Below are 25,036 nucleotides of genomic sequence, written 5' to 3'. Positions count from 1 at the left end.
TTTGTGGAGATATTTTAGATGGAGCTGTATGCAACTCAACTTCTATCAATATGATCATTTGTGGAGCTTGGTCGCTGTGGCCAGGAATGGAGTGCTATGCTAGGAGACATGGCCGGAGGAGTTGGGAGCTATGAGCTACTGTACGACACGTCTCAAACATGTTGGATGGCCTGACTTCCTTTAAGACAAAGACGAAAAGTGCGACTACGGGAGGTAGAGACTTGGAGTCTTATGACACGGTAACCTGTACTGGGAACACAAGTGTGGTCATCAAATATTACCAAGGGAAGGTTGTTGCAGGTGCTGCAAGGTGGTTTTAAAATCTACCTAATGCACTGATGGCAGAAGCAATGGCGGTAAATGAAGGTATCGACCTAGCAAGGTTGGCATCAGAAATCTCATTCTAGAGACAGACAACCTCGTATTAAAGAAGATGCTAGAATTCAATGATGGAGTGGAGTCGACACTCTATCATGGCTAGATATCGGAGGTTTCTAGTTTTGAAGAATACTCGATCATTGTGAACAACAAATGATAGGTGTTCTTTGAAGATGGTCCGGGCAGCACTAGTAAAACATATCTCTGCAAGGCCTTGATTGCTAAGGTGTGCTCTATAGATCTTATTGTTGTTGCTACTGCTACGTCTGTTATAGCTATTTCCATTATGCCTGATGGGCACACCGCACATTCCCAATTTAAGATTCCAATAAAGATAAGTGGTAATACTATGTGTAGTTTTACAAAGCAGAGTGGTATGTCATAGTTGCTTAGAGGGACATCTTTGATAATATGGGATGAGGTTGCAATTACCAAGAGGCAGGAAATTGAAACTCTTGACAGGCCACTGCAAGATATAATGGGATGTACAAAAACATTTGAAGGGTTTGTCGTTCAGAGGTGACTTTCAACAAGTTCTTCCTATGGTTTCCCGTGGTACAAGAGTCCAGATTACTAATGCAATCTTATTGAGGTCATGCATATGGGAAAGTATCTAGCAAATCCGGTTGGCCCATAACATACGAGCTTAAGCTGATACGTGGTTTGCAGATTTCCTGTTAATGATTGGTAACGGAACGGAGGAAGTATTTTGATGATGACCATGTCTGGCTGCTTGATGACATTTAAAGTTAGAATCCGCTAGTTTAGTGATAGTTTTATTGGTAGATTATTTTTGGAACTTTGTTGCTAATGTATTTCTGCTATGTAGATATGCAAGCATGTAATACTTTCCACCAGGAATGAATATGTTGATGGCTAAAAGGCCAATCAATAAAACACAATCTTACCTTTCGTGATGTATTGTGAGGTGATGGCCGTGCTGTGAGGGTACGGTGCATCATGGCATGCTGCATTTGCTGGAAGCGGATCAAATTCGCATGGAATTAGATTTGGAAAGAATTTTTTACCATTTTTTAAATCGAACAACGGATACAAATTCGAATATTGTTGAATATGAATGCAAAATGGATTACCTCATATTCAGATTTGGATTTGGATATTTAGAGGGTGTTTGGGAGAGCTCTGCTCCACCAAAAACAGCTTCACTCCATAAAAAAAATACCTAAACAGGCCAGCCAACTTCACTCCACTTCAGGAAAAATTGGCTCCACTCTAGATTTTTTGGAAGCTTCTCAAGAGGTGCTCACCAAATAGTAGACCTGGTGGAGTTGGGTAGAATTACCCATCATACCACTGGCTATGTGGTTCCGTACTCCTTCAGAGAGAAAAAAAAGGAAAAGTCAAACTTCCCCAATGCTCGCTGGCTGTCATCGCCGTGCGCTTGCTGCTGTGCGAATCGTGGCCGCCGGATCTCACCGCCAGCTGCCGTCACCTCAGTCCGCCGGGTTGTGCCGCCGCCTGCTGCCGGCTCCACCCTGCGTCCGCCTGTCGGGGTGCGTCATCGCCAACCAACGCCTCCGCATTTGCTATGAAGCTATGGCATGAGGAGTGGAATAAGGATGTGGAATTGAATAAAGAAAATCAATAAAAAATATATTTGGATGTATACACATTGCCATCCCTAGCATTTGCTATGAAGCTATGGCATGAGGAGTGGAACCCATGTAACTGCCAGCTTGCTAGCACGCTTTCCACCTTGTCACCTTGAGTGCATCGCCAAGTGGTTCAATGTGAATTTGACATATCTTGTGTGCCATAACAACTGTTCGAGTTTTTTTACCAATGGCTTATAAACCGTTGGTTGAGAGGATGCTTGCTAATTCTAAGTGGGAAAAATTAGTTTAGATTTGAATTGGAGTGGACTGCTACGTGATTATTAATAAATAAGTTTAATCTTATTAGTAGTCCTTCCATGTAATCTAATTAATTTTTAAATAATTTTCTTCAAACGCATGTCCATACATCTCCACTACAGGATTGTCTCCACCAACTGCCCTCTCTCTCATCCACTATTGTTACTATTATTATTGTAACAATTTATTGGCAATGCAAAGCTTAATTTGAATCATCAGTACTTTAATACTAATGTACTCCCTCTGTTCTAAAATGTAGGTTGTTTTGGTTTTTTTAAATTCATAGTATTTGTTATGTACCTAGATATAATATATGTCTAGATACATAGTAAAATATATGAATATAGAAAAGTTAAAACAACTTATATTTTGGAAGAAATGGAGTATCATCTTGATCTGATCTGTGTCCTCCAATATAATTCCATTTCTTTACTGATTATAAAATTGTTCCATCCATCACTGGGCCTGTATCAGGGACTGTATCTTGGGTCCGCATGTAAGTGGAAGCACTTTCCCGTCCGTGGGATTTGGGAAGTCCACGCACCGTCCTCTTGCTCATTCGCATCAGTCCGTCAGTGCCACTGCTTCTCTCTTGCCTCTGGTCCGATCAGATCAGAACAGATCACCCGTCAGCCATGGCCGCCGACCGCCGCTTCAAGATCTTCGCGGCCGCCGACGGCTTCGGCCAGCCGCTCAAGGACGCCGTCGTCGCGCACCTCCGCGCGCACCCGGCCGTCGCTGAGGTCGTCGACCTCGGCGTCGACAAGTACTACGCCGCCGCCGCCGCCGTCGCCCGCCAAGTCTCCTCCTCCACCTCCGATTCGGCGCCCGACGCCCCCGAGGTCCGCGGCGTCGTCGTCTGCGGCACAGGCGCCGGCGTCTGCATCTTCGCCAACAAGTACCCGCGCGTCTACGCCACCCACTGCGCCTCCCCCGCCGACGCCGTCAACACCCGCTCCATCAACGCCTGCAACGTCCTCGCGCTCTCGGGGATGTCCACGCCGCCCAACGCCGCCGCCTCCATCGCGGACACCTGGCTCGGCACGCCCTTCCGCGCCCCCTGCCCGGCCTCCGGCGACGCGCCCTGGCCGGAGGACATCCAGCGGTTCTTCGACGCCGCGCCGGACGAGATGGCCGCCATCCCCGAGGCCGAGGGCGCCCCCGACTCCGCCTGCGCCATCTGCTGCCTCAGGAACGGGATGGAGTTCGAGCCGGTGGGGATAATGCCCGGGGGCGAGATGCGGATCGTGCGGGAGAGCCCCACCTCGGCGTACGTCCGGTTCAAGGCCGGCAGCGTGGAGCCAGCGCACCACCACACCTTTGGCCACGACCTGGTGGTCATCAGGGGCAAGAAGAAGGTCTGGAACCTCACCAAGAAGGAGAGCTACGACCTGGTGGACGGAGATTTCCTCTTCACTCCGGCCGGGGACGTGCACAGGGTGAAGTACTTCGAGGACACAGAGTTCTTCATCCGATGGGATGGGCACTGGGACATCTTCTTAGATGAGGATCTCGACACCGCACGCAGTGCGATTGATGCAGAGCTTGGAGCAGCCAGCAACAGCAAGTGAGGTGACTGCATCTTGTGCGGTAATGGCAATGCTTCTGAAGTTACATGCCCTCACTATCTTGTCTTGCGATGTTGGTTGCTATATATAGTTGTTTTTGTCATCTGGATTTGCGATGTTGTGCATTATGGTTATTGGCAATGATGATAGCAAACTGTAGAATACCATGACTGAATAAAACTGCACGTGCAAGGTTGCTAGTTGTCGTTGTTCTTGGAACTGGTTTCATGTTTATGGAAGCTACATGTTTTATGTCATTATTGTTGAGTCACCCTGTGATGTGCTAACTTCATTAGCTATGTTATTTGTGACTTTCAACATCGAAGATGTGTTAAATACTGATGATTCAATTCCTAAGAAAGGGATCAAAATGATTAGTGGAAAACAACCCCTTGGAGCGCAACCTTATCTGAGTGCTGCTTATTGAGCACAACCATTCCTTTTGGTGCAGTTTTTGCGTTTTTTTTGGTTGTGTGTGATGTGCTTCATCAAATCGAGCCTTACTCATGTGCTGTCGGACTTTTTTCTTAAGGCTGCTATGGTTTATCGGATCAGGTTGACAGATGTAGAAGCATTGCCTCTTCAAGAGAAAAGAAAGAAAGATATAGAAGCATTGCAGTTGAGTAATCTGATCTCAACTATGAATTAGCGAACCAGATATTTCTGTCACTGAAATTACAATGGCCTTGTTATGTTCTCTGATATCATTCAGCTTACACTTTTAAATTGGATTACATTCATTAGCATTATTTGCTCGACATGGTAAAAGGCCTTTTGAGTCCATTAAATCCATGATTGAAATATGGAAATATTGATGCCTTTCTCAAAGAAGATCCAAGTTGTCTCTGTTACGCGAAGTAGCTAGCTAGTCCATCCAAAGGTGCATTGCAGTACATGGAAAACGAAATATTATCTGAGCCTCTGAGGCTATACTATGTTCTGCTATGAGCTAGCGACCCTTGATGAAGTAAACATTGCACGGTGAAGCCCTGTCGTCACCCAACGTGGTGCGGCACCGCGCCCACCGTACCGCTTGTTCATCCTGGAACCCGAAGCCCACCTCCAAGCGGACCCCGCCGTGCCGCCGGTCGCTCTCCATGCGCTCCTGGAGGGCAGCGGGCAGAGCCGGCCACCCTGGCGACGCGGTGGCGGTGATGACCTTCTCCCCTCTCGGCTCGATGCAGAACGGCCCAACATCCGCCATGGCGATGGTGGTGCCGGAGTAGGCCACCTCCATCGCGGCTGGTCCGCTGGTGCACAGCCTGAGGAGGCCGTAGGTGCTCTTGGCGCGCAGCGTCACGTTGAACATGGCGGCGCGGCGGGGCTGGCAGCGGCCAGGCCGAGCCCGGTGCAGACGACGGGCTCCATGGAGAGCTTGACCCTCCCGGCCTCCTGGAGCATCCTGAAGGTCACGTAAGGCGCGAGGAAGATCGTCGTTGGTGCTATCAGCACGAGGAAGACGGTCGCCACCCAGACATTGTTGATGGGGAAGCACGGCCCCTCATCAGAACCCGACAGGAGTAAGCTCTGCTGTCCATCGTCAGTTTTAGGGCGCGTGCTGTTCTGCAGGGAACGGAGCCAGACAGCTTAATTGATCAGGCCATTATATTGTCACAAGCAAATACAGGGCCCTTGTTGGTATCCCGACCGTATGCAAATCAAGTAGGCTACGTGTACAAGGTAGTCGAATCATATGTGGAGAAGGTGTGCCGTACGTATCGGTACCGAATTTCCGTGTGCCCCAGTCCCCATATAACAACCCCTGGCGGCTTGCCAGCTCGATCGATCCGACACCCGTTTTGCCATCATCATATCGTGGTTTATTCGCGATCGATGGCAGCTTCCGGCAAGAGCAGCGAGGCGCTCGAGCTCGCCGCCGACGGCAAATCGCGAGAGGTCATCGTCGCCGTGCTGCTCTGCTGCTGCGGCGTCGCCGTCATGATCGGAACAATGACCTGGGTGACGATCATCGCGACACCGGCCGACACGTCCCCCAGCTTCTCCGTCATGGTGACCGACACCGGCGGCCTCGACCCGCTGCCGCTCGGCCCGGTGATCCGCCCGGCGTTCGACCTCGCCATCCGCGTCGACAACCCCATGGACTCGAGGGTGTGTCGGGAGAACGCCACCGTCACGGTGTCCTACCGCGGTCTGATCCTGGGCTTGGGGCGGGTGCAAGACTTCTGCGTGGAGAAGGGAGCGTCGGCGGAGGCGGTGGCCGCGCTGCTGCGGGCCGACGTGGTGCTCGCCGGCGACCTGCGCAGGAGCATGGCGGCCGAGCTGCGCGCCGGCGAGATGGAGGTCCTGGTGGAGCTGAGGATGCTGTTTCCGAAGGGAGGCCACGAGTGCCAGCACTGCGCGCGCGACACGTTCCAGTACTGCCGCGTGAGGCCCACTGTTGTAGAAACGCTTATCGGTACCAGCAGTTTAGTGCCGGTCACGCAGGAGCCGGCACTAACGTGCGTTAGTGCCGACTAGAATACCCAGCCGGCACTAAAGTGTCACCCCCAACGGTCAGTAGCCCACCCCTAACGGTCAGCAGCCAATTTAGTGCCGGCTATACTCCCCAACCGGCACTAATTTTGGCACGGTGCAGGTTAGTGCCGGCTTAAGGTTCCAGCTGGCACTACCCGTCGACAGTTTGTGCTGGCTCAAATTACTGGCCGGCACTAAGTTGCCCCGTATATACTGGCTCCCCTCTTCTTCCCTAGCCCGACCCATCCATTTGGCCGAGCTTCTCCTCTCTCCCATGGCGTGTTAGAAGGGAGGTGCTGCCCATTTTTTTTTTAAATTTGTGAGGATTTCACCCATCTAAGTGCACCAAAGGTTAGCAGCTTCTTCCACTCTTCTTTCACGTTGTTTTTTCTTTCGTTTCATGCTTTCTAGGTAAAGAAAATAGTGATTTTATGGTTGAGGAACAATGAGCATAATTTTTCAATTTGTTCATTAATTTGAGCAAAATAGAATTGATTTGTTGTGTTTTAGAGAAGGATTACTAGATAGTTTGAGTATGACACATTTATATTAATTTTTTTTGAATTATTTCACGGGGACATGTCTATATGTTATTATGCAAAATTGTAAGGATTTTAACGATGAGGCAAAATGAACATGATTTATCAATTTGTTCATTAATTTGAGCAAGGTAGAATTATTTGTTGTTTTTTAGAGAAGGTTTACTATATAGTTTGACTATCAAACATTTATAATGATTTTTTCGAATTATTTCATGGTGACATGTGTATATATTATTGTGCCAATTTATTTTGCTATTTACTTTAGGTTTACTAGATAGGTGGCCTATGATACATTTACAATTTTTTTTCGAATTACTTCATAGTAACTTGTTTTGAGATATGTAGAATTGATTTTTATTTTTATACGGTAATTAATTACAGATGGACCGGCAATGGATGCACGGCAGCCGGAGCACCTCGGCGTGGATTCAGGGTTTAGATTCTTTTCTCAAGGCGGCAATGGCAAATAGGTCGCCAAAGGGTTTAATGTGTTGTCCATGCAGTATTTGCGAAAATAAAAATAAATTCCGGAAAAGAGATACTCTATGGAATCACCTGGTCTTGAATGGATTCATGAGTAATTATACCCTTTGGACCAAGCACGGCGAAGTTGGAGTTCTGATGGAAGATAATGAAGAAGATGCCGATGATGATAACAACCTTCCAGATTGGGCATGTGTTCATAAAGTAGGTGGCTTTCAAGATGAACCAATGGACGAGGGTGAAGCAAATGTTGCACAAGAGGAGCCACCTGACGAGCTAGGTCAGGCGTTGCTTGATGCACAGAAAGACAATGAGACTGTGAAGGAGGCATTAAAGTTCGAGAAGATATTGGAGGATCACAAAAGGCCGTTGTTCCCTAGTTGCAAACCGGAGCAAAAGAAGTTGGGTACCACGCTGGAGATGCTGAAATGGAAGGCAACTAATGGTGTCACCGATAAGGGATTTGGTGAGCTATTAAAGATTGTAAAGAACATGCTTCCTGAAGGTAATGAACTGCCGTCACAAAAAGATGGTTTGCCCTCTTGGATTGGACGTGCAAAAGATTCACGCATGTCCTAACGACTGCATCCTGTATCGCGGCGAATACGAGAATTTGGAAGCTTGTCCAGTTTGCAGCGCATTGCGGTATAAGATCAGGCGAGATGATCCAGGTGATGTTGATGGGCAGCCGGTAAAGAAGAGAGTTCCCGCAAAATTGGTGTGGTACTTCCCTATAATACCACGTCTGAAACATTTTTTCAAAAACAAGGATAATGCTAAGTTGATGCGGTGGCACAAAGAAGACCGTAAGGAGGATCACATGATCAGACACCCAGCAGATGAGTCCCAGTGGAGAAATCTTGACCGAGAGTATCCTCAATTTGACAACGACCCAAGGAATATAAGATTTGCTCGAAGTGCGGATGGAATGAATCCATACGGTGAGTTTGGCAGCGCTCATAGTACATGACCCGTGGCCCTATGTATGTTCAACATGATGCCGGTGCTTATAGAAGGGCCAAAAGAACCTGCCAACGACATTGATGTGTTCCTGCAACCCTTGATGGATGATCTCTTACTACTCTGGAAAGAAGAAGGTGTACGTGTGTGGGATGAGTATAAACAGGAGTCCTTCAACCTCCGAGCTTTGCTTTTTGTATGCATCAATGATTGGACTGCACTTGCAAAACTTTCGGGACAGTCGAACATGGGATACATGGCCAGCACCCACTATTATGATGAGACCGATAGCATTTATTTGAAACACTGTAAGAAGTGCGTATACATGGGCCATCGCCGTTTCCTTCCAAGGTGGCTCCATATATTGACGATCACATGAATATTATACAGTTTGAAAATCCACAGAAGAATCTTGCTTGGATTACACGCCAACATATAAAAACTTTTGACGGCTGGTTCAGACGAAAATTATTGGGCAACAACACAGTTGATCAAAAACTTCAATGGCTTGCTAGGGGACCATCAATCACCGTCCAGCAATACCAAGGGTACGAAATCAATGGGTATACATTTTACACGAGAGCTCAAGACAAAAAAGCACCAACCAAAACAGTGGTGTCCGTATGTGTATAGTAAAGAGTAATGGAGAAAAGAACAATTACTATGGTGTCATAGATGAGATATGGGAACTTGAATATGGACCCATAGTTGTCCCTCTGTTTTGTTGCGAATGGGTGGCTGGAGGAGGCGTAACGAAGGACCGGTATGGGATGACCATAGTTGACTTTAAAAAGATTGGATATAAAGATGAACTATTCGTTCTAGCCAAGGATGTGACACAAGTGTTATATGTGAATGACATGTCGAGCAAACCGAAGAAAAAGTCGAATAAGACGCCTGAAGCAGACAAGGCTGGAAATGAACCGAAACGGCACATAGTTCTTCCAGGAAAAAGAAAAGTTATTGGAGTTGAGGATATTTCGGAAGATTATGACCAGATTGATGACCTTCCTCCATTCTCAGTTGACATTGACCCCAGCATCCTCTTATCCAAAGAGGACACGCCTTACTTACGCCGTGATCACGCGCAAGGCACTTTCGTCAAAAGGAAGATCATCAAAGTTGCAGTAGATAATGATAATGAGTAGTAGTTTTATATAAATTATATATTGTATTTTCTCATTAAGTGATGTAATGTAACACATCGTGTCGTATTTATCTCAATTCTCGATACTATTCGTGCAATTAGAATACAATATCATCTTCAGATAATATTATATTTTTGCATGGTATAAATATTATTTACTTTCTCTAATTTTGCATTACTAGAAGTGTTGAAACATTAAATTACAAATAAATAATCAAGTAATTTGCGAATTGATTACATCATTGTATAGGCTATTACTGAATTTTTTTTTGAATATTTTTGCATGGATAAAAATGAAATTTTTTCGATTTATTACGAATAACAGAAGCATATATACATATAAACCCTATAAACTACACATAATTGATAATGCAAGCATATTCATTCATTTACTTCAATTACTATTTATTGTGTAGATATAATTAACAATATACTTAAAAAATTAAGATATCAATTTTTGTTTTGTTAATCTAATTATTAAGCCTATTATAAATAGATTTATTAATATTAAAAATTTTGTGTAAAAGAGAATTGGGGCGGGCAAATTTTGGTTCGCGCCAGGTGGAACAGGTTAGTGCCGGCTGGTAATTCTAGCCGGCACTAACGTACGAACGTTAGTGCCGGCTAGAATTACCAGCCGGCACTAACTTGGCCAGATGACGTCACAGAGAGCACGTTAGTGCCGGCTGGTAAGGATAGCCGGCACTAACCGAGCACTCCCCCCATAAATCCCTTCTCTCCCACACTTCACAAAATTCAAATCGACGTGCGCCGCCGCCCCCGTCCCCGGCCGTCCCTCGCCCGCGTGAGCATCCGCGCGTCGTCGTCGACCTCCCCGGCCCGACACGCCGTGCCGGCCGCGCAGCCCTCGCGTACCCCGCCGCGCCGGCGCGAGCTCGTCCCCCGGCGCCGCCCCGACGCCGCCCTGCCCCAGCCCCGCGCGCGGCCCCGACCTCGTCGTCCTCGGACGCGCCACTGCGCGCCTCGTCGTCGTCGCCGCCTGGTGCCGGGCCGGTGCAACCTCGTCCCGGGGCCGCCCCAACACCCTGCGCTCCACCGGAAACGGCGCCGGTGTTGAGAAAATGGCCTCTCATGCCATATTTCAATATAATGTTTTGGCGATTGATGACACACACAACACTTGGACTAATGTGATGGATAAGATGACTATTCTCAGACTTTTAGGTTCACGTGATGACAAAGAGAGGAGAGGCGTAGCAAGGCCCGAAGGGCCGCCCCTACGGGGTCGGTCCAAGGGACAAAGATTGAGGCATTTTGCTATCATCGGTTAAACCGACGTAGGGCAAAATGAACTCACCGGTGCAATCACAGAGAAGGTCTGCGGGCTAGGGTTTTACACCGGATGAACCGACGCTACGAAAGTGATATACGTCGGTGCATTGGCAGATGAAGACAGAGGAAAATACCTACACCGGTTGAACCGACGATGCATCGGTCAATTGCATCGGTTCAGTTGTCCAGAGAGGTGGTTTTTGGAGGAACGTGAAGAAGTTACACTCACCGGTTAAACCGACGCTAATATTACATACACCGGTTGATTATATCGGTTAAACCGGCGATACACCGGTTGATTGCTAACGGCTAGTTTTTCAATTAGCAGTTTACATACACCGGTTGAACCGATGATGGCTTTTGGGGTACGTCGGATTAACTGGCGTTACGCAGTTTCCTGGCAGCTTTTCTCCAACGGCTATATTTGCTTATGCTGCCTATATATACCCCCAAGGCCGGGTCATTTGAGAGTGCTGGAGACCAAGGAAGTATACAAGAGCCAAAGATCATCTCCAACCACCATAGAACTTCATTATACATTATATAGGCTTAAGCACACTTGTGAGAGTGCTTAGTGCTTGTAATAGGGATTAGTTCTTGCGAGAGCTCCCTTGAGAGAAGTCTTGCTGTGGCAAGCAATCCTTGTGATCCGTCGTGTGACCCTCCGACTTGGTGTGGAGTGGCAACAACACTTTGTGCGGGGGAAGAGGAGACCCCCTCCTTGGTGGAGAAGCTCCGTAGTGGATTTCGGCCGGGTGACCGAGAGAGACGGTGGCGGTGCATGAGACTCGGTGTCTTAGGGGCACTTGACTTTGCTTGCCGGCATCGCCTTGGTGGCAAAGTGCAAGACGGTGATCGGAAGAGCCTCGGTGTCCCGTGGACGTAGGCGTTTGTGCCGAACCACGTTACATGACCGTGTCTACTCGGGAGTTTGCATCCCTCTTGCACTTACCTCTTTACTTACCACATTACGTTTCCGCATTTACTCTATCTTGCATACCTTTACTTTCCTAGTTAGTCTGATTAGGTTTGGCTAGGTTGCAAGTCTTTTAGGGGTAAGTAGAGAGTAGCATAGATAAACCTTAGTCATAACTAGCATATATAGGACGTGTTAGGTTTATCTTATGCAAGTAGTTTGAGCCCTAGGTTAAAAAGCGATTAGCGACCCTATTCACCCCCTCCCCCTCTAGGGTCGGACACCCCGGTGATCCTTACAATTGGTATCAGAGCTTGGTCTCACACCTCTTACGAGGATTAGCCAATTTTATTGGTAAATTTGTGAGAAAGCTCGTAGGAGACCCGTCAACTTAACCGTCGAGTGAGTATAATGTCCGGGGAAGGGATGAGTACAGATAGGGCTCCGTTTTTCGATGGCACGGGTTTTCCACCGTGGAAAGTGCTTATGCAAGCACATCTCCAAGCCCGTGGGCTTGATGTTTGGCGTGTCACCGAAGTAGGCATGAAAAATGAGAATAAGGCCGAGAGACAATATGATGCCATTGCTAAATCAATTCTATTGTCCTCATTATGTGATAGTGTGTTTAATTGTGTTTTTGCAAATGAAAACGCTCATAAGCTATGGAAGCAAATTGTCGAGAATCATGAGGGCACAAAGGATGTTGTAAATCAATATCATATTCTCGGCGATGAGCTTAGTAGCTTTAAGCAACTTTCCAATGAAAATGCTCATGACATGTACTCACGATTAAACACTCTTGTCAATGAAATTAATGCCTTAGGTCTCAATCAATTTAAAGATGAGGACATTAACCGCAAGATTCTCCGAAGCCTTCGCAAGCCCGACTACGACATCATCAATACACTCTTGCAAAAGGAAGACTTGGTCAAGCTTACACCCAACCAAGTCATCAATCAAATCATTGCCCATGAATATAGTATGGGGATGACAAAGAAGAAAGAGCAAGAGTCCACCTCTTCTTCAAGCAAAAAGAGTCTCATCGCCAAGCATTCATGCAAAAATCAACCAAGGCGACAAGACTCATCAAGCTCAAGTGAAGAAGAAGAAGAGGATGAGGAAGGTAGTGATGATGAATCAAGTTCAAGTGATGAAGAATATCCAAGGGCCGTGCTATACCATCACCGCAAGATTGCCGAGCATGTACATGAGCTCTATGAGCTTGGGTACAAAACACTCATTAAAGGGAGTGCGGTTGGGATGGAGAAGATGGAGAAGAAAAAGAACAAGTCAAGAGCCCAAGCTCTCTCCGCCATCCACAAGCCCAAGAAAAGTGGTGAAAGCTCAAGTCACAAGAAAAATTCCAAGAGCTCTACCACCCATCGCCCTCGGAGATTATCACCACCACCCATGTGTCTTATGGCACTAGGTAATAACGATGTAAGTGATGACTCCTCCTCCAATGATGAATACGATGTTGAAACCAATGAAATTTGTGAGATGATGACACTTCTCCATAATCAACAAGAATATCTCACTAAACAAAATGAAGAAATCAAAACTCTCAAGGCTAAAGAAAAACTTCATGCTTCATTTGTCTCAAGATATGAGAACTTGCTAAACAAATTCAATTTGTTAGACAATGAGCATAAAGAACTTAAAATGAAATATGAGAGTCTTGAATCTAAAAATGAATCATCATCGGATAAATCATTTCCTTACAATATTCCTTGTGCTATCTCTATTGACAAGGTAGATGCGTCTACCTCTTGTCATCTAACCCCTTGCAATGAGAATGTGATTGTAGAAACATGTGATGATCTCATTGCTAAGGAAAATGATGAGCTTAAACAAGAGATAGAAAGGCTAATGGCGGACTTGAGGCGGCTCAAAGGAAAGTACACTCAAGAGCAAGTCCAACCTTCTCAAGATAACACCTCCACGGGCGTGAAGAAGCTTGAGAAGGGAGAAACCGTGACTTGCTTCAAGTGTCACAAAGAAGGCCACAAGTCCTACCAATGCAAGGAGAAAGAGGGCAAAGCAAAGGGCAAAGAAAATAGCAAGCCCAAGAACTTGAACAAGAACAAGAAGGCTAAGGAGATCAAGAAAAACACATCTCCATACTTGAAGGCGTCCAACATGTACACCAAGCCCACCCACAAGAACAAGCAAAAGAGCAACCACTACATACTTGAAAAGAAGAAGAATGGCAAGGTGGTGGCTCATGTCATGGGGTGGAGAACATATGGATGGAACCAACCTATTTGGGTGCCCAAGGATATTATTCATACCATGGATGGCTCTCAAAAGGTTTGGGTTCCTAAGACTTAGCCACCAAACAAGTGCATCGGGGGATTTGGATGCTTAGCTTACAAGTTAAAGTGAAGGTTCAAGCCAAAACAAGCTAAGCTCACAACTTGGACATTTGTTGCCCAAGTCCCCCATAAGGTAATGGTAGCTAGATTTCAATTCAAGCATCATGTAGCTCCATTGCTTTTGCTAGGATGTTTGCTTGTTTTGCATCTTCTAGTGTTATATATGGTGGGTTGCTTGTGCCATGACTCTAACCCATGAGCAACCTACATGGTTTGATAAGTGTGTAGAAAGCTACACAAGGTTACCTTTCATGGTACACGGACTTCATGAGATATGTATTTCATATGTGTACCATGAACACAAGCTATAGGGTAAACTTCCCAATTGTGTCAAAATCAATGTGCATACATTTGCTTAGTGATTCAAACACTAAATGCACACATTTAGGGGGAGTTCACTTTATAGCTTGTGACTTTGAGACTAATGTGTTTGCTAGTTTATCTTTTGTAGTCTCACGTGGAGTTAACACTCTAAGAGAATGTTATTCACGATCAATGTGAACAAACAACTCTATAAGAGTGATTAGATAATTTGTGCTTTCATGCATATTGAGCCATGCTTTATTGAACTTAAATACTCATATCTAAGTTCATAGGCTATGTGCTCATACATTTGCTTAACCTTGGTATACCAAGTACTCTTCTTTCAAAGACTTTCAATTGGTTGCAAGTCACTTTCAATTTGGTACATGCAAGGTAAACTAAGTTGTTTCCCCCGGAGGTATGCTAGGTTCTAAACTCTTTCAATTGGTATAATTGTCAATTTCTTATTCTTTTTAGAGCTACCTCCGTGCATGATATGATCTAAGCTTTCTAGTTATAACATCTAGTTGTGCACTTGATTTTCATATTATCATTTTGTGCACATACTTGTGGAAAGCTTAACTCATGTCATGCTAGTTTCGTGATTTTGTGATCCACCATAGTAAATTCTCAATGTGTATCTTCATTGATATCATACAATTGGATCATGAGTCATGGAACTAACTCCCTAGGCTACTAATCCTCTTTTGAGCGATATTGTTTTGCAAGACCTTTTTAGGTGCAAAACCTTTTTAAGTGAATCAAGTCATGAGGGAGAATTAAAGGGGGAATCATGGTTTTGGGGGGAGGCCAAGCCATCATTGCATGGTGGTAAGCATCCAAGTACGGGGAATTTGGAGGCTTGACAAGGTTTGGGATGCATGAGTAGGGATGCATCATGCAAAGAGAAAGGAAAGCCAAGTTATGGATTAAAGATTAGTGACCCAAATTCCCCTCCCCTACATATGAGGTAATGAGCAAGGTAAAAAGATGATCTCAATTTCATTTGATATCCTTCATGCATCATTGTAGCTCAATGCCTCTCTAGGAATGCATGATCTTATCTCTACAATTGATATCTTTTATTTGATACGCTCTCCTGGAAATATCATATGGTAGGTTGTTTTGGTACTAACTTCTTATCTAGTGCAACCTACATGGGTGAAAAACCGTTGCTTCTCCATGACACATATTTTCAAAAGAAAATACCAAAGTCTACAATCGGTATCAATCCTATTTTTTTGGTATTCATTTGGTGTCATGTTTTCAAGTTGTAGAGTTTGATCCCCATTATGTGAATTACAAGTGCATACATTTGTTTAAAGTGATTCAAACACTAATGCACACATTTAGGGGGAGCTAACTCTATAGCTTGTGTTTTTGTGACTAACATGCTTTACAAGTGCTATTTGTTGTAGTCACACCCCCTTAGTCCATTTGGTAATACACTCAATCCTTTGATATCAAGATGATGCACATTGCAATAAATCCTACATTTGGTATCAATTGATCAAGAAAGATTGGACAAGGGAAGAAGAAGACCAAGCCATAACTCCCAAAGGTTAAAGAGATAAATGGTATTGGGAGGCATGGCTAGGTAAAACACCTCTCACCAAGTTAATTCTTTTTTGCTACTAATGCTCTTTGTTGCTAGTGGTTATAAAGCTTTTAGGTGTTTGATGACAAAGGGGGAGAAATGTACCCTAAAAGCAAGCAAATGATGCCATTAGCAAGGGGGAGGAATGGAAAATGCAATGCAAAAGGATGCATGGTAATAGGGGGAGGTACTTAGTCAATGTGGGGGAAAATTGCAATTTGATGATCCCATGGACTAAGGTAAAAAATTTTTCATTGCTCATATGGTTCAAACCACACACAAGCCATTGTTCTACAATTGGTATCAAGGGCTTTTTATATGAGCATTGAAATGTCATCCAGGCAAGCTGAGTAGTTTCTAACTTTCCAAATTGGTATCAATTTCATATTCTTGCAATTCATCATGCTTGCTTTGGTTGTGTTGTCATCAATCACCAAAAAGGGGGAGATTGTAGCGAAAATGGCCTCTCATGCCATATTTCAATATAATGTTTTGGCGATTGATGACACACACAACACTTGGACTAATGTGATGGATAAGATGACTATTCTCAGGCTTTTAGGTTCACGTGATGACAAAGAGAGGAGAGGCGTAGCAAGGCCCGAAGGGCCGCCCCTACGGGGTCGGTCCAAGGGACAAAGATTGAGGCATTTTGCTATCATCGGTTAAACCGACGTAGGGCAAAATGAACTCACCGGTGCAATCACAGAGAAGGTCTGCGGGCTAGGGTTTTACACCGGATGAACCGACGCTACGAAAGTGATATACGTCGGTGCATTGGCAGATGAAGATAGAGGAAAATACCTACACCGGTTGAACCGACGATGCATCGGTCAATTGCATCGGTTCAGTTGTCCAGAGAGGTGGTTTTTAGAGGAACGTGAAGAAGTTACACTCACCGGTTAAACCGACGCTAATATTACATACACCGGTTGATTACATCGGTTAAACTGGCGATACACCGGTTGATTGCTAACGGCTAGTTTTTCAATTAGCAGTTTACATACACCGGTTGAACCGATGATGGCTTTTGGGGTACGTCGGATTAACCGGCGTTACGCAGTTTTCTGACAGCTTTTCTCCAACGGCTATATTTGCTTATGCTGCCTATATATACCCCCAAGGCCGGGTCATTTGAGAGTGCTAGAGACCAAGGAAGTATACAAGAGCCAAAGATCATCTCCAACCACCATAGAACTTCATTATACATCATATAGGCTTAAGCACACTTGTGAGAGTGCTTAGTGCTTGTAATAGGGATTAGTTCTTGCGAGAGCTCCCTTGAGAGAAGTCTTGCTGTGGCAAGCAATCCTTGTGATCCGTCGTGTGACCCTCCGACTTGGTGTGGAGTGACAACGACACTTTGTGCGGGGGAAGAAGAGACCCCCTCCTTGGTGGAGAAGCTCCGTAGTGGATTTCGGCCGGGTGACCGAGAGAGACGGTGGCGGTGCACGAGACTCGGTGTCTTAGGGGCACTTGCCTTTGCTTGCCGGCATCGCCTTGGTGGCAAAGTGCAAGACGGTGATCGGAAGAGCCTCGGTGTCCCGTGGACGTAGGCGTTTGTGCCGAACCACGTTACATGACCGTGTCTACTCGGGAGTTTGCATCCCTCTTGCACTTACCTCTTTACTTACCACATTACGTTTCCGCATTTACTCTATCTTGCGTACCTTTACTTTCCTAGTTAGTCTGATTAGGTTTGGCTAGGTTGCAAGTCTTTTAGGGGTAAGTAGAGAGTAGCATAGATAAACCTTAGTCATAACTAGCATATATAGGACGTGTTAGGTTTATCTTATGCAAGTAGTTTGAGCCCTAGGTTAAAAAGCGATTAGCGACCATATTCACCCCCTCCCCCTCTAGGGTCGGACACCCCGGTGATCCTTACAGCCGGCCTGCCTCCGGCCGGACTTGAGCCCTCCGCGAGGTCGGCTCGTCTGCTGCCATCCAGATTGCACCCACCACCACGCCGGCTCCATCTCCGGCCCCTACGACACAATCCTCTTCGCCCAATCCCAGGTAAAGCTCTTCTTGTCTCATCTCCAAATCAATTAACCATAGATATATTAGAGGAAAACTTTGGAACCCAAAATTTGTGCAATGATCTCGTTAAACTTAGTACCAAAATTAACCAGATTAGTATGCTGGAGCTTGGCTATATGAGCTGTACTTCATTTTTAAACTGTGTGAAACCTTGGCACAAGCATAAACAAAAATGAGCACAAACAAAATATAAGTTCAGTGGAAATCAACAGCGCTGACTCACCACAGATGGAGAAGAAGCTGCTGATAGACCATACATGGCGGCATGTTTCACATTTTCAGGAGAAACGGCTGGTGTTGCACCTGTTTAAAAAATAAATATTTTCTAAAACTTGAGTGAACAAATTAGAGGAATTTTGTTGGCAACACTGACTGTAACAAGAATTAAATACAAAAACAGTCACCACTATGGTTGGGAAAATTAGGATTTGCACCGTTGCCCCTGCCATCAGCATTTATTCCTTAATTCAGAACTGAGCCTTCAATATAGCAAAAGATAAGTCAAAACTTAACTAGGACATATTCAAGGTCTGGCTATACATGATGGAGAAGTTTCTACCTCATGCATGAGGACAATGTTGCATATCTGAAGTGATATGGCTTTAGTGTTCACTAATGTATTAAAATTAACGCTTTAGTGTTCATCTCTTGTCAAAAAGGATAATGCTGCATGCGCGCATGATGCCGCAACTCTTGGTCCTATTGCAGAAGCCAAAAATGCAACCTACACAACATTTCTAAAAAGTAAGACTTGAGTAGATACAAAAAAGAAGAGAAAAGCCCGATTTTATTTCTCGTTATCATGAAGAAAGTACATAGGGCAGAGTGGTGGAGATTCCTAAGAAACTAGTTCAAGAATTTCATATATCAGGATATGCTGCATTGTGGTCTTACAGTAACCCCTACACTACAGTTCCAAATCCAAAGAGCATATATTCCAAGTAGCAAATTAGGCTTTTGTTTCTAATATTTTCTGTTGTTAAAAAAAATACAGATGCAGATAAGTTTACTCAGAAGACAGACAATTTCAAAGGTCAGCCAACCATAAATGCTCGAGCACATTATACAGCTACTAGCACCATTTCTATAACCAAAAAGAAAGAAATGTGGGGACTCACCAGCGACATGACTGGATTAGAAGAATTAATGAATGGAAGCTCGTTTCCAGGTTGAAAACTTTGAACTGGTATCCCTAAGGACAGAAAAACACATCCACATTACAAAATGGAAGGAACAAACACTTGGACTGGCATATTACCAAGCTTGATTGTTTCATTAATACAATTATGTATATTTTTTGTCACTAGTAAATGGTTATCTGCGCACTATTGTTGATAAGACTGCTCTTTATTGGCGTCAACTAGTTCCATCTATTTTCAGTCAACTGGATGCATCTCGATAAATAAATAAAGTGAGCGAATGACTGTTATTTCAGATTACCTGATGGTCTCTCATTCTCAATAACTTTCCTATCAGCAACTTGCAGCACTTTAAATTAGTACGCCTGCCAGCCTCGACATCCCCCGCCGACACCGCGCGCCCTGTCCCCGCCGTCCCGGCCGCCCCGGCTGCCCTTGACGCGCGCCCCGACCTCGTCGTCTCCTCGCTCAGGTATATGTTACATATGGTTTTGTGAGTTCACTCAAGCATAATTTTTGTGTAACTACAGATTCACTTGAATTATGAGTAGATTCCAAATAAGTTCTAACTACATATTTGTCGATTCCAAATACAAAACCTGAAAACTTATGCTTGGTCAGGAGAAGATAAAATCTGCCACTCCATCCACCATTGCAAATTCCAATAAAAATATTTGCATCCTTTATATTACTTTTTCTTTGTTTTTGTACATTGGTATTTGCTTCTGAATTCGCACCAATGAGATATACATTTTGAGATGGAGGTAGTATTGGTTTATATTAATTAGCTAACTAATGCGACAGTGGAAATGGATCCTACGTACATCTAAGACGACTTAATGCACGAGCTCATTCGTGGTGATACCGAGTTTTATGAGGCCGAGAATGATGGCACCCAATTTTTAAACTTGCATTATCATGGCGACGAGGATGAAGAAACTAATGGGGAGGAAGAAGAAAATCTCGACGAAGCCGAGGTATAAAAGATTTGTCAATATATATGTGATTAGAATTTATATATATACGCGTGGACAACTTGTATTAATTTTTAGATATTCTTTCAGGCATCAGGATCGACAAAGCCTAAACGGAAACGTGGCTCCAAGAGGAAGATGGTAGGATGTACGACCATCACGGAGATCGACGAAGCAACCGGTGCGCCACTAGCCCCTGGTCAAATTAAGACGATATTTGTAAATCAATTAGGATATCTTGTTAGGGAAAGCCTCCCCATAAAGTACAAGCTTTGGAAGAGAAATAAAGTCTCTGATCGATGTGAAGATATCGTGCCAGATTCAGAGAAAGATTTGTTATGGAAAAAGGTGTCGTTGAACTTCAACTTTCCCCCACCTTTGTCAACAAGGGCCTCACACCAGATTTTGATAAAGTCTGGAAGAAGCAACGAGAGTGGTGGAATGAATTCGTGAACTACAAGCACAGTGCTGACAGCATGGCAGCCTCGATTCAAGGCAAAATTAATGCTAGCAAAAAAACAAACTTCCATAAACTTGGGCCTGGAGGTTATAAGGTTGCTATTCCGAAATGGGAAAAGATGGGAAATGATTTAATTGCAAAAGGAATCGTACCGCAGACCTTGAGTTGGCCCAAATGAGCAAGGTATTACTTCTATGCTCATGGATGCACACTATACCCCGAAACTGGAATGTTTGTGACTAGCGACGTACTAAGAGAGGCTGCCCAAAGACTCGACGACGCAATGAGGCATACGGAAGAAGGAACCTTCCAACCCAACAGAGAGAATGACGAGCTAACTTACGCTCTTGGGAATGCGGAACACACTGGACGGACCCGTGGTGTGGGCGTAGTTCCATGGAAATATGGCTTTTCCGGAGATCTCGAAACCCACCGAAGCCGATGCAAAAGCAAGGCAGTAGTGGCAGAGAAGATCCGTAGCCTAGAAAACCGGATAATGTCACTTGAGGCAACAGTTGGGCAACGCTCGGACCAACCAGCTGCCAATGTGGAGATCAGCCCCCTTCTCAGCGTCGTAGCAGTGTTGCTTCCACGGAGCACCCTAATTTGGGTGCCGACAGGCCGAGGGACCCCATTGACGACATCATCGTTAGGACCCAATGTGAGCTTCTGGTTCTTTATGGAAAAAAGCTCAAAGTTTGTGCTGAGGGTTATGCGGAAGTCCAAGAAGAAGGCGGGACAATACATTGCCAGCCGATTTCTGAAGGATTCGCCAGAGTCTTTGTTGACCGAATTACTGAAGAAACAGAACTACAACATGCCGTACACCCATGGATCGCGTGACCAAAGCGCGACATAAGATTGGTGCAAGCAGCCATAGATTCCGCTCGGTGCTCAAGGCAAAGATCACCAATGCCAGCTGACAGGAATCCTAGTGTTGGCCCACCTTCTCTACCGCCTGCACGGGAACCCAGCATGGATCCGCCATCACCAGCCGCACAATGTGAGCCAATTCCAGCATCATCACCAGCCGCACAACAGAATCAGAGTCAGCGACAGAAGGCATACACGGTACCTTCGGTCCAGCCATCTCATAAGCAACAAAGAAAGAAGAAAGCGAAGGCTCAAGAAGAGGAAGAGACAGAAGAATCGTTTCAAACCTTCTTGCTGAAGCGCAAGCTACTGAGGGAGGCTGCGAACAATTAGCCAGAAATAGATCCGGTTGCAAAGTCACACTTCATTAAAGATCCCACCAAGGAGAAAGAAAGGGAGTCGGATTATGATCGGCAGATCAGAAAGTGCTACAGTAACCCCAAGAATCGGCGGATTAATGCAAAGACCGTTTCCCAGCTCGGAGAGCAGTCCAAACAATCGATCCCTCCGTTGATAATGCCGCGTGAAGAATGTCCTGATGAATCAAGAGATCCGTTAACCATGGCTGGGATGATATTGCAAACTGATCTAACAAGGGCTCAATTGCTTGGGGAGGCCCTACAGAATGCACGCGGCAAGAAAAAGTTTGTACTTGGTGAACCTTTGATATGGCCAGAGTTGCTACTATTCCTACCAACGAGAATGGCCGTGTTACACAAATGGTATGCCGTGCAATCTAAAGCTAATGAATTAGAGATGTTCCCAGCTCGGATTAAAGATGAGCATTTCTAGCAGGGGGCAGATGATGTATATATCGAGTTTGCAGCACTTTACGATTTATACCATCAAGATGCCCTTCACAAGTCCCTCGTGAGTGTATGGTGCATGTAAGTATTGTCTCTCGTTTCATTATTTTTAGCCTTGTGTGTTGACTGATCCCCGTTTTTCTTGTGTCCCGTAGGTCAAAAATTTAAATTTGCCGAAAGAAGAACTTCCATAACGTCGGGTTCTTCGACCCCGATATTATACACGAAAAATCGGTAGCGCAAAAGTCTGAAGAAATAGTCGATGTTATATACAGGGGGTTGCGTAAGAATAGCATGTGTCCCTTCATTCTCTTGCCATACAACCATCAGTGAGTCGTTCTTTGTTAGCCTCTTTTTTTCAATCCCTTCGTATTAATAATACTATTTAATAACTATTATAATCAACATTAATTGGTTATGCTTATGTATGGATGGCAGCGGGGTGGGTTCGGGGCGGATACCCGCGGGTTTTGGGTTCGGGTTTCGATCTTCGCCCGCGGATTTGCGGGTTCGGATATCCGAAATATTTCGGGTTTGGTGCGGGTTTTAAAATGTACCCGCGGAGCTCCATTGGGCCTCCGAAAACAACCAGCCCAATAGAAGCCCAACTAATATCCATAACTATATAAGCCTAGAAACCCTATTCCCACCCTCACCCACACCTCACCCCGTCAGCTCCCTAGCCGCCGCCTGCCTCCCCAATCCTGCCCGATGCCGCGACGGGGCGCCTGCATCCCGCCCGGCGCTCGCATGACCGCGGCTTGACCGGCGACGCGATGGGCGGAGCTCGGCCCCGGCCCCTGGCAGTGTGCGGAGCTCGGCCGCAGCCGCGGCCCCCGACGGCCCAAAGGGCGGAGCGACGGCCATGGCGCGACGGACCTACTCCCCTCCTCCGGGGCCGCCGGCGCTCGGCGCTCCCAAGGGCCCCGGTTGGGGCGGCGGTGGTTCGTGACCAAGCCGCGCGGATCTGGGGGCGTGGCAAGGCTCCTGGAGGGGCCGCCAGCGCTCGCGCGGCCCGGCCCTGCTACTCCACCGAGGCAGGGGTAGCGTGGAGGGGGCGAGGAGGGGGGCAGCGGATGGCTGGCACGGAGAGGATGGGTGGCGAGGCAGCGACCTCCGCGGATCTTGGGCGGTTTCTTGGAGCGTCGCGGTGAGGACCGGGCTGCACGGCGCGGCGACGACCGGGCGGCGTGGCGAGGGTCGAGCGGCCGGCGAGGCGGCGAGGGAAGAGTGGCGCGCAGGGAGGGGATCAGAGGGTGGCACGCAGGGCCGGCGAGGCGGCGCTCGCCAGGGAGCTCGGGGTCGGATGGGGAAATCGGCCGCAACTGGATCCAGGAGGGGAAAAAATATTCGGGTTTCGGATTATCCGTCGGTTTTCGGGTATCCGCGGGTTTCGGTTTCGGGGATAGATTTCGACCCGAATTGAAGTTCGGGGCGGGTTTGGGTTTCAAATTCGGGTTTCGGGTTTGGGTGCCCAGACACTCCACCCGAACCGAACCCGACCCGTTGCCATCCTTATGCGTATGTATATGCACATGTTTCATTGGATATTGCTTTGTATTCGGATTGAGGAGCACAAGGTCTTGGTGTACGACTCGTTAAGGCAAGATAAATCAAAGTACCAAGATCTCATTGAGGTGGTAAATACTGCATGGAGTCGCTACCTCCGCAAACATATAGCCTTGCCCATAGGTGAAATCGAGCCTCTTCGTTGGGTGACTGATTTTCCGGTATGAATATACTCTCGCTACTAATGTCATTAGCAATAAACATCAGAAAAATTCTATATCGTAACCCACATTTGTCCATAGTGTTGGAGACAAACAAGGAAACAATTTATGTGGATACTACGTATGCGAGTGGATCAACTCTTTTGCAAGTGAAAAAGGGCAAATGACAGTGGAGGCATTCAATGTACGTGAGTACAATCACATCTGCTCATTATTTTAATTCATTATTTTTATTCTCATGTTTTTATCGAAAAATGTGACAGCGTTGGTGGATGAAAGAAGAACTCATTGAAATGGCTCGGATCAGGGCAATTCAAGAAGCTATATGCGAATTCCTGCTCGATGAAGTCATAAATCCTAAGGGCGAATTTCGTAGCGACCTCCGTACAAGCGTCACCAAAGAAGATCCGACGACGGGGAAGCTGATAAATTACTATACTTGATGTGCTTAATAATTTATAGTATCTCAAGTACTTTTGAACTCATAAGTGTTCCATACATGACGAATATATATATAATATTAGTGTAATATGCTGTCCTAATATTACTGTGCAATGCAAAGAGTACGACTATGTAGTCACATACGGTAGAAATATGCATAGCCATACGTATATATAAAAACAAAAAAGAAAAGAAATATAAAGAAGAAGAAACATTTAGTGCCGGCCAGTTATACCAGCCGGCACTAACCTTGCTGCCAGGAGGCAGGCGGGGTCGGGCACGTTAGTGCCGGCTGGTATTTCGGACCGGCACTAACATGTGCACGTTAGTGCCGGTCAGAGTAGCCGGTACTAACGACTGTCACGTTAGTGCCGGCCATTTAGTGCCGGCCACAGGGACCGGCATTGAGCCGTCCTGTGACCGGTACTGATGTGCCTTTCTCCAGCAGTGCTCGCATCCATGGCGCATGTATGCGTATGGCAGCTCCGCATATGTGCAAGCATGCATGCGTGCAGCGTACGTGCTGGCCGGGTAGCATCATGCAGCGGTGGTGGCACATGCATGCATGCGGCTATGCGAGCTTTGTAGCGGGCCGCGCACGTGCGCTTGCATGTGTGCACACAGCGGCAGCAGCCGGCCGGAGGCGTCCGGCCCAAGTGCGG

At 46.0% G+C, this 25,036-nt stretch overlaps 1 protein-coding gene across 2 annotated transcripts; it reads left to right on the top strand.

Moving 5' to 3' along the window:
• Nucleotides 1-2,814: 2,814 nt before the first annotated feature.
• On the top strand, nt 2,815-4,587 carry LOC120707117 (DNA damage-repair/toleration protein DRT102-like). 2 transcript variants are annotated; one of them, XM_039991897.1, is made up of 2 exons: nt 2,815-3,842; nt 4,353-4,587. In XM_039991897.1, exon 1 carries the CDS (start codon nt 2,888-2,890, stop codon nt 3,821-3,823), a length of 936 nt encoding a protein of 311 aa, XP_039847831.1. In that variant the 5' UTR covers nt 2,815-2,887; the 3' UTR covers nt 3,824-3,842; nt 4,353-4,587. The 2 variants fall into 2 exon arrangements, with proteins under 2 accessions (XP_039847831.1, XP_039847832.1); XM_039991898.1 differs by having other exon boundaries at nt 4,376-4,586.
• The last annotated feature ends 20,449 nt before the right edge of the window (nt 4,588-25,036 follow it).

Source organism: Panicum virgatum, chromosome 5K, assembly GCF_016808335.1.
Source record: "Panicum virgatum strain AP13 chromosome 5K, P.virgatum_v5, whole genome shotgun sequence".
Classification (NCBI taxonomy): Eukaryota; Viridiplantae; Streptophyta; class Magnoliopsida; order Poales; family Poaceae; genus Panicum; species Panicum virgatum.
This window is presented reverse-complemented; position numbering and strand designations above follow the sequence as displayed.

Bases quoted from the DNA above. Each gene is read 5' to 3' on its own strand.
- LOC120707117 (XM_039991897.1), top strand. From the start codon at position 2,888: ATGGCCGCCGACCGCCGCTTCAAGATCTTCGCGGCCGCCGACGGCTTC.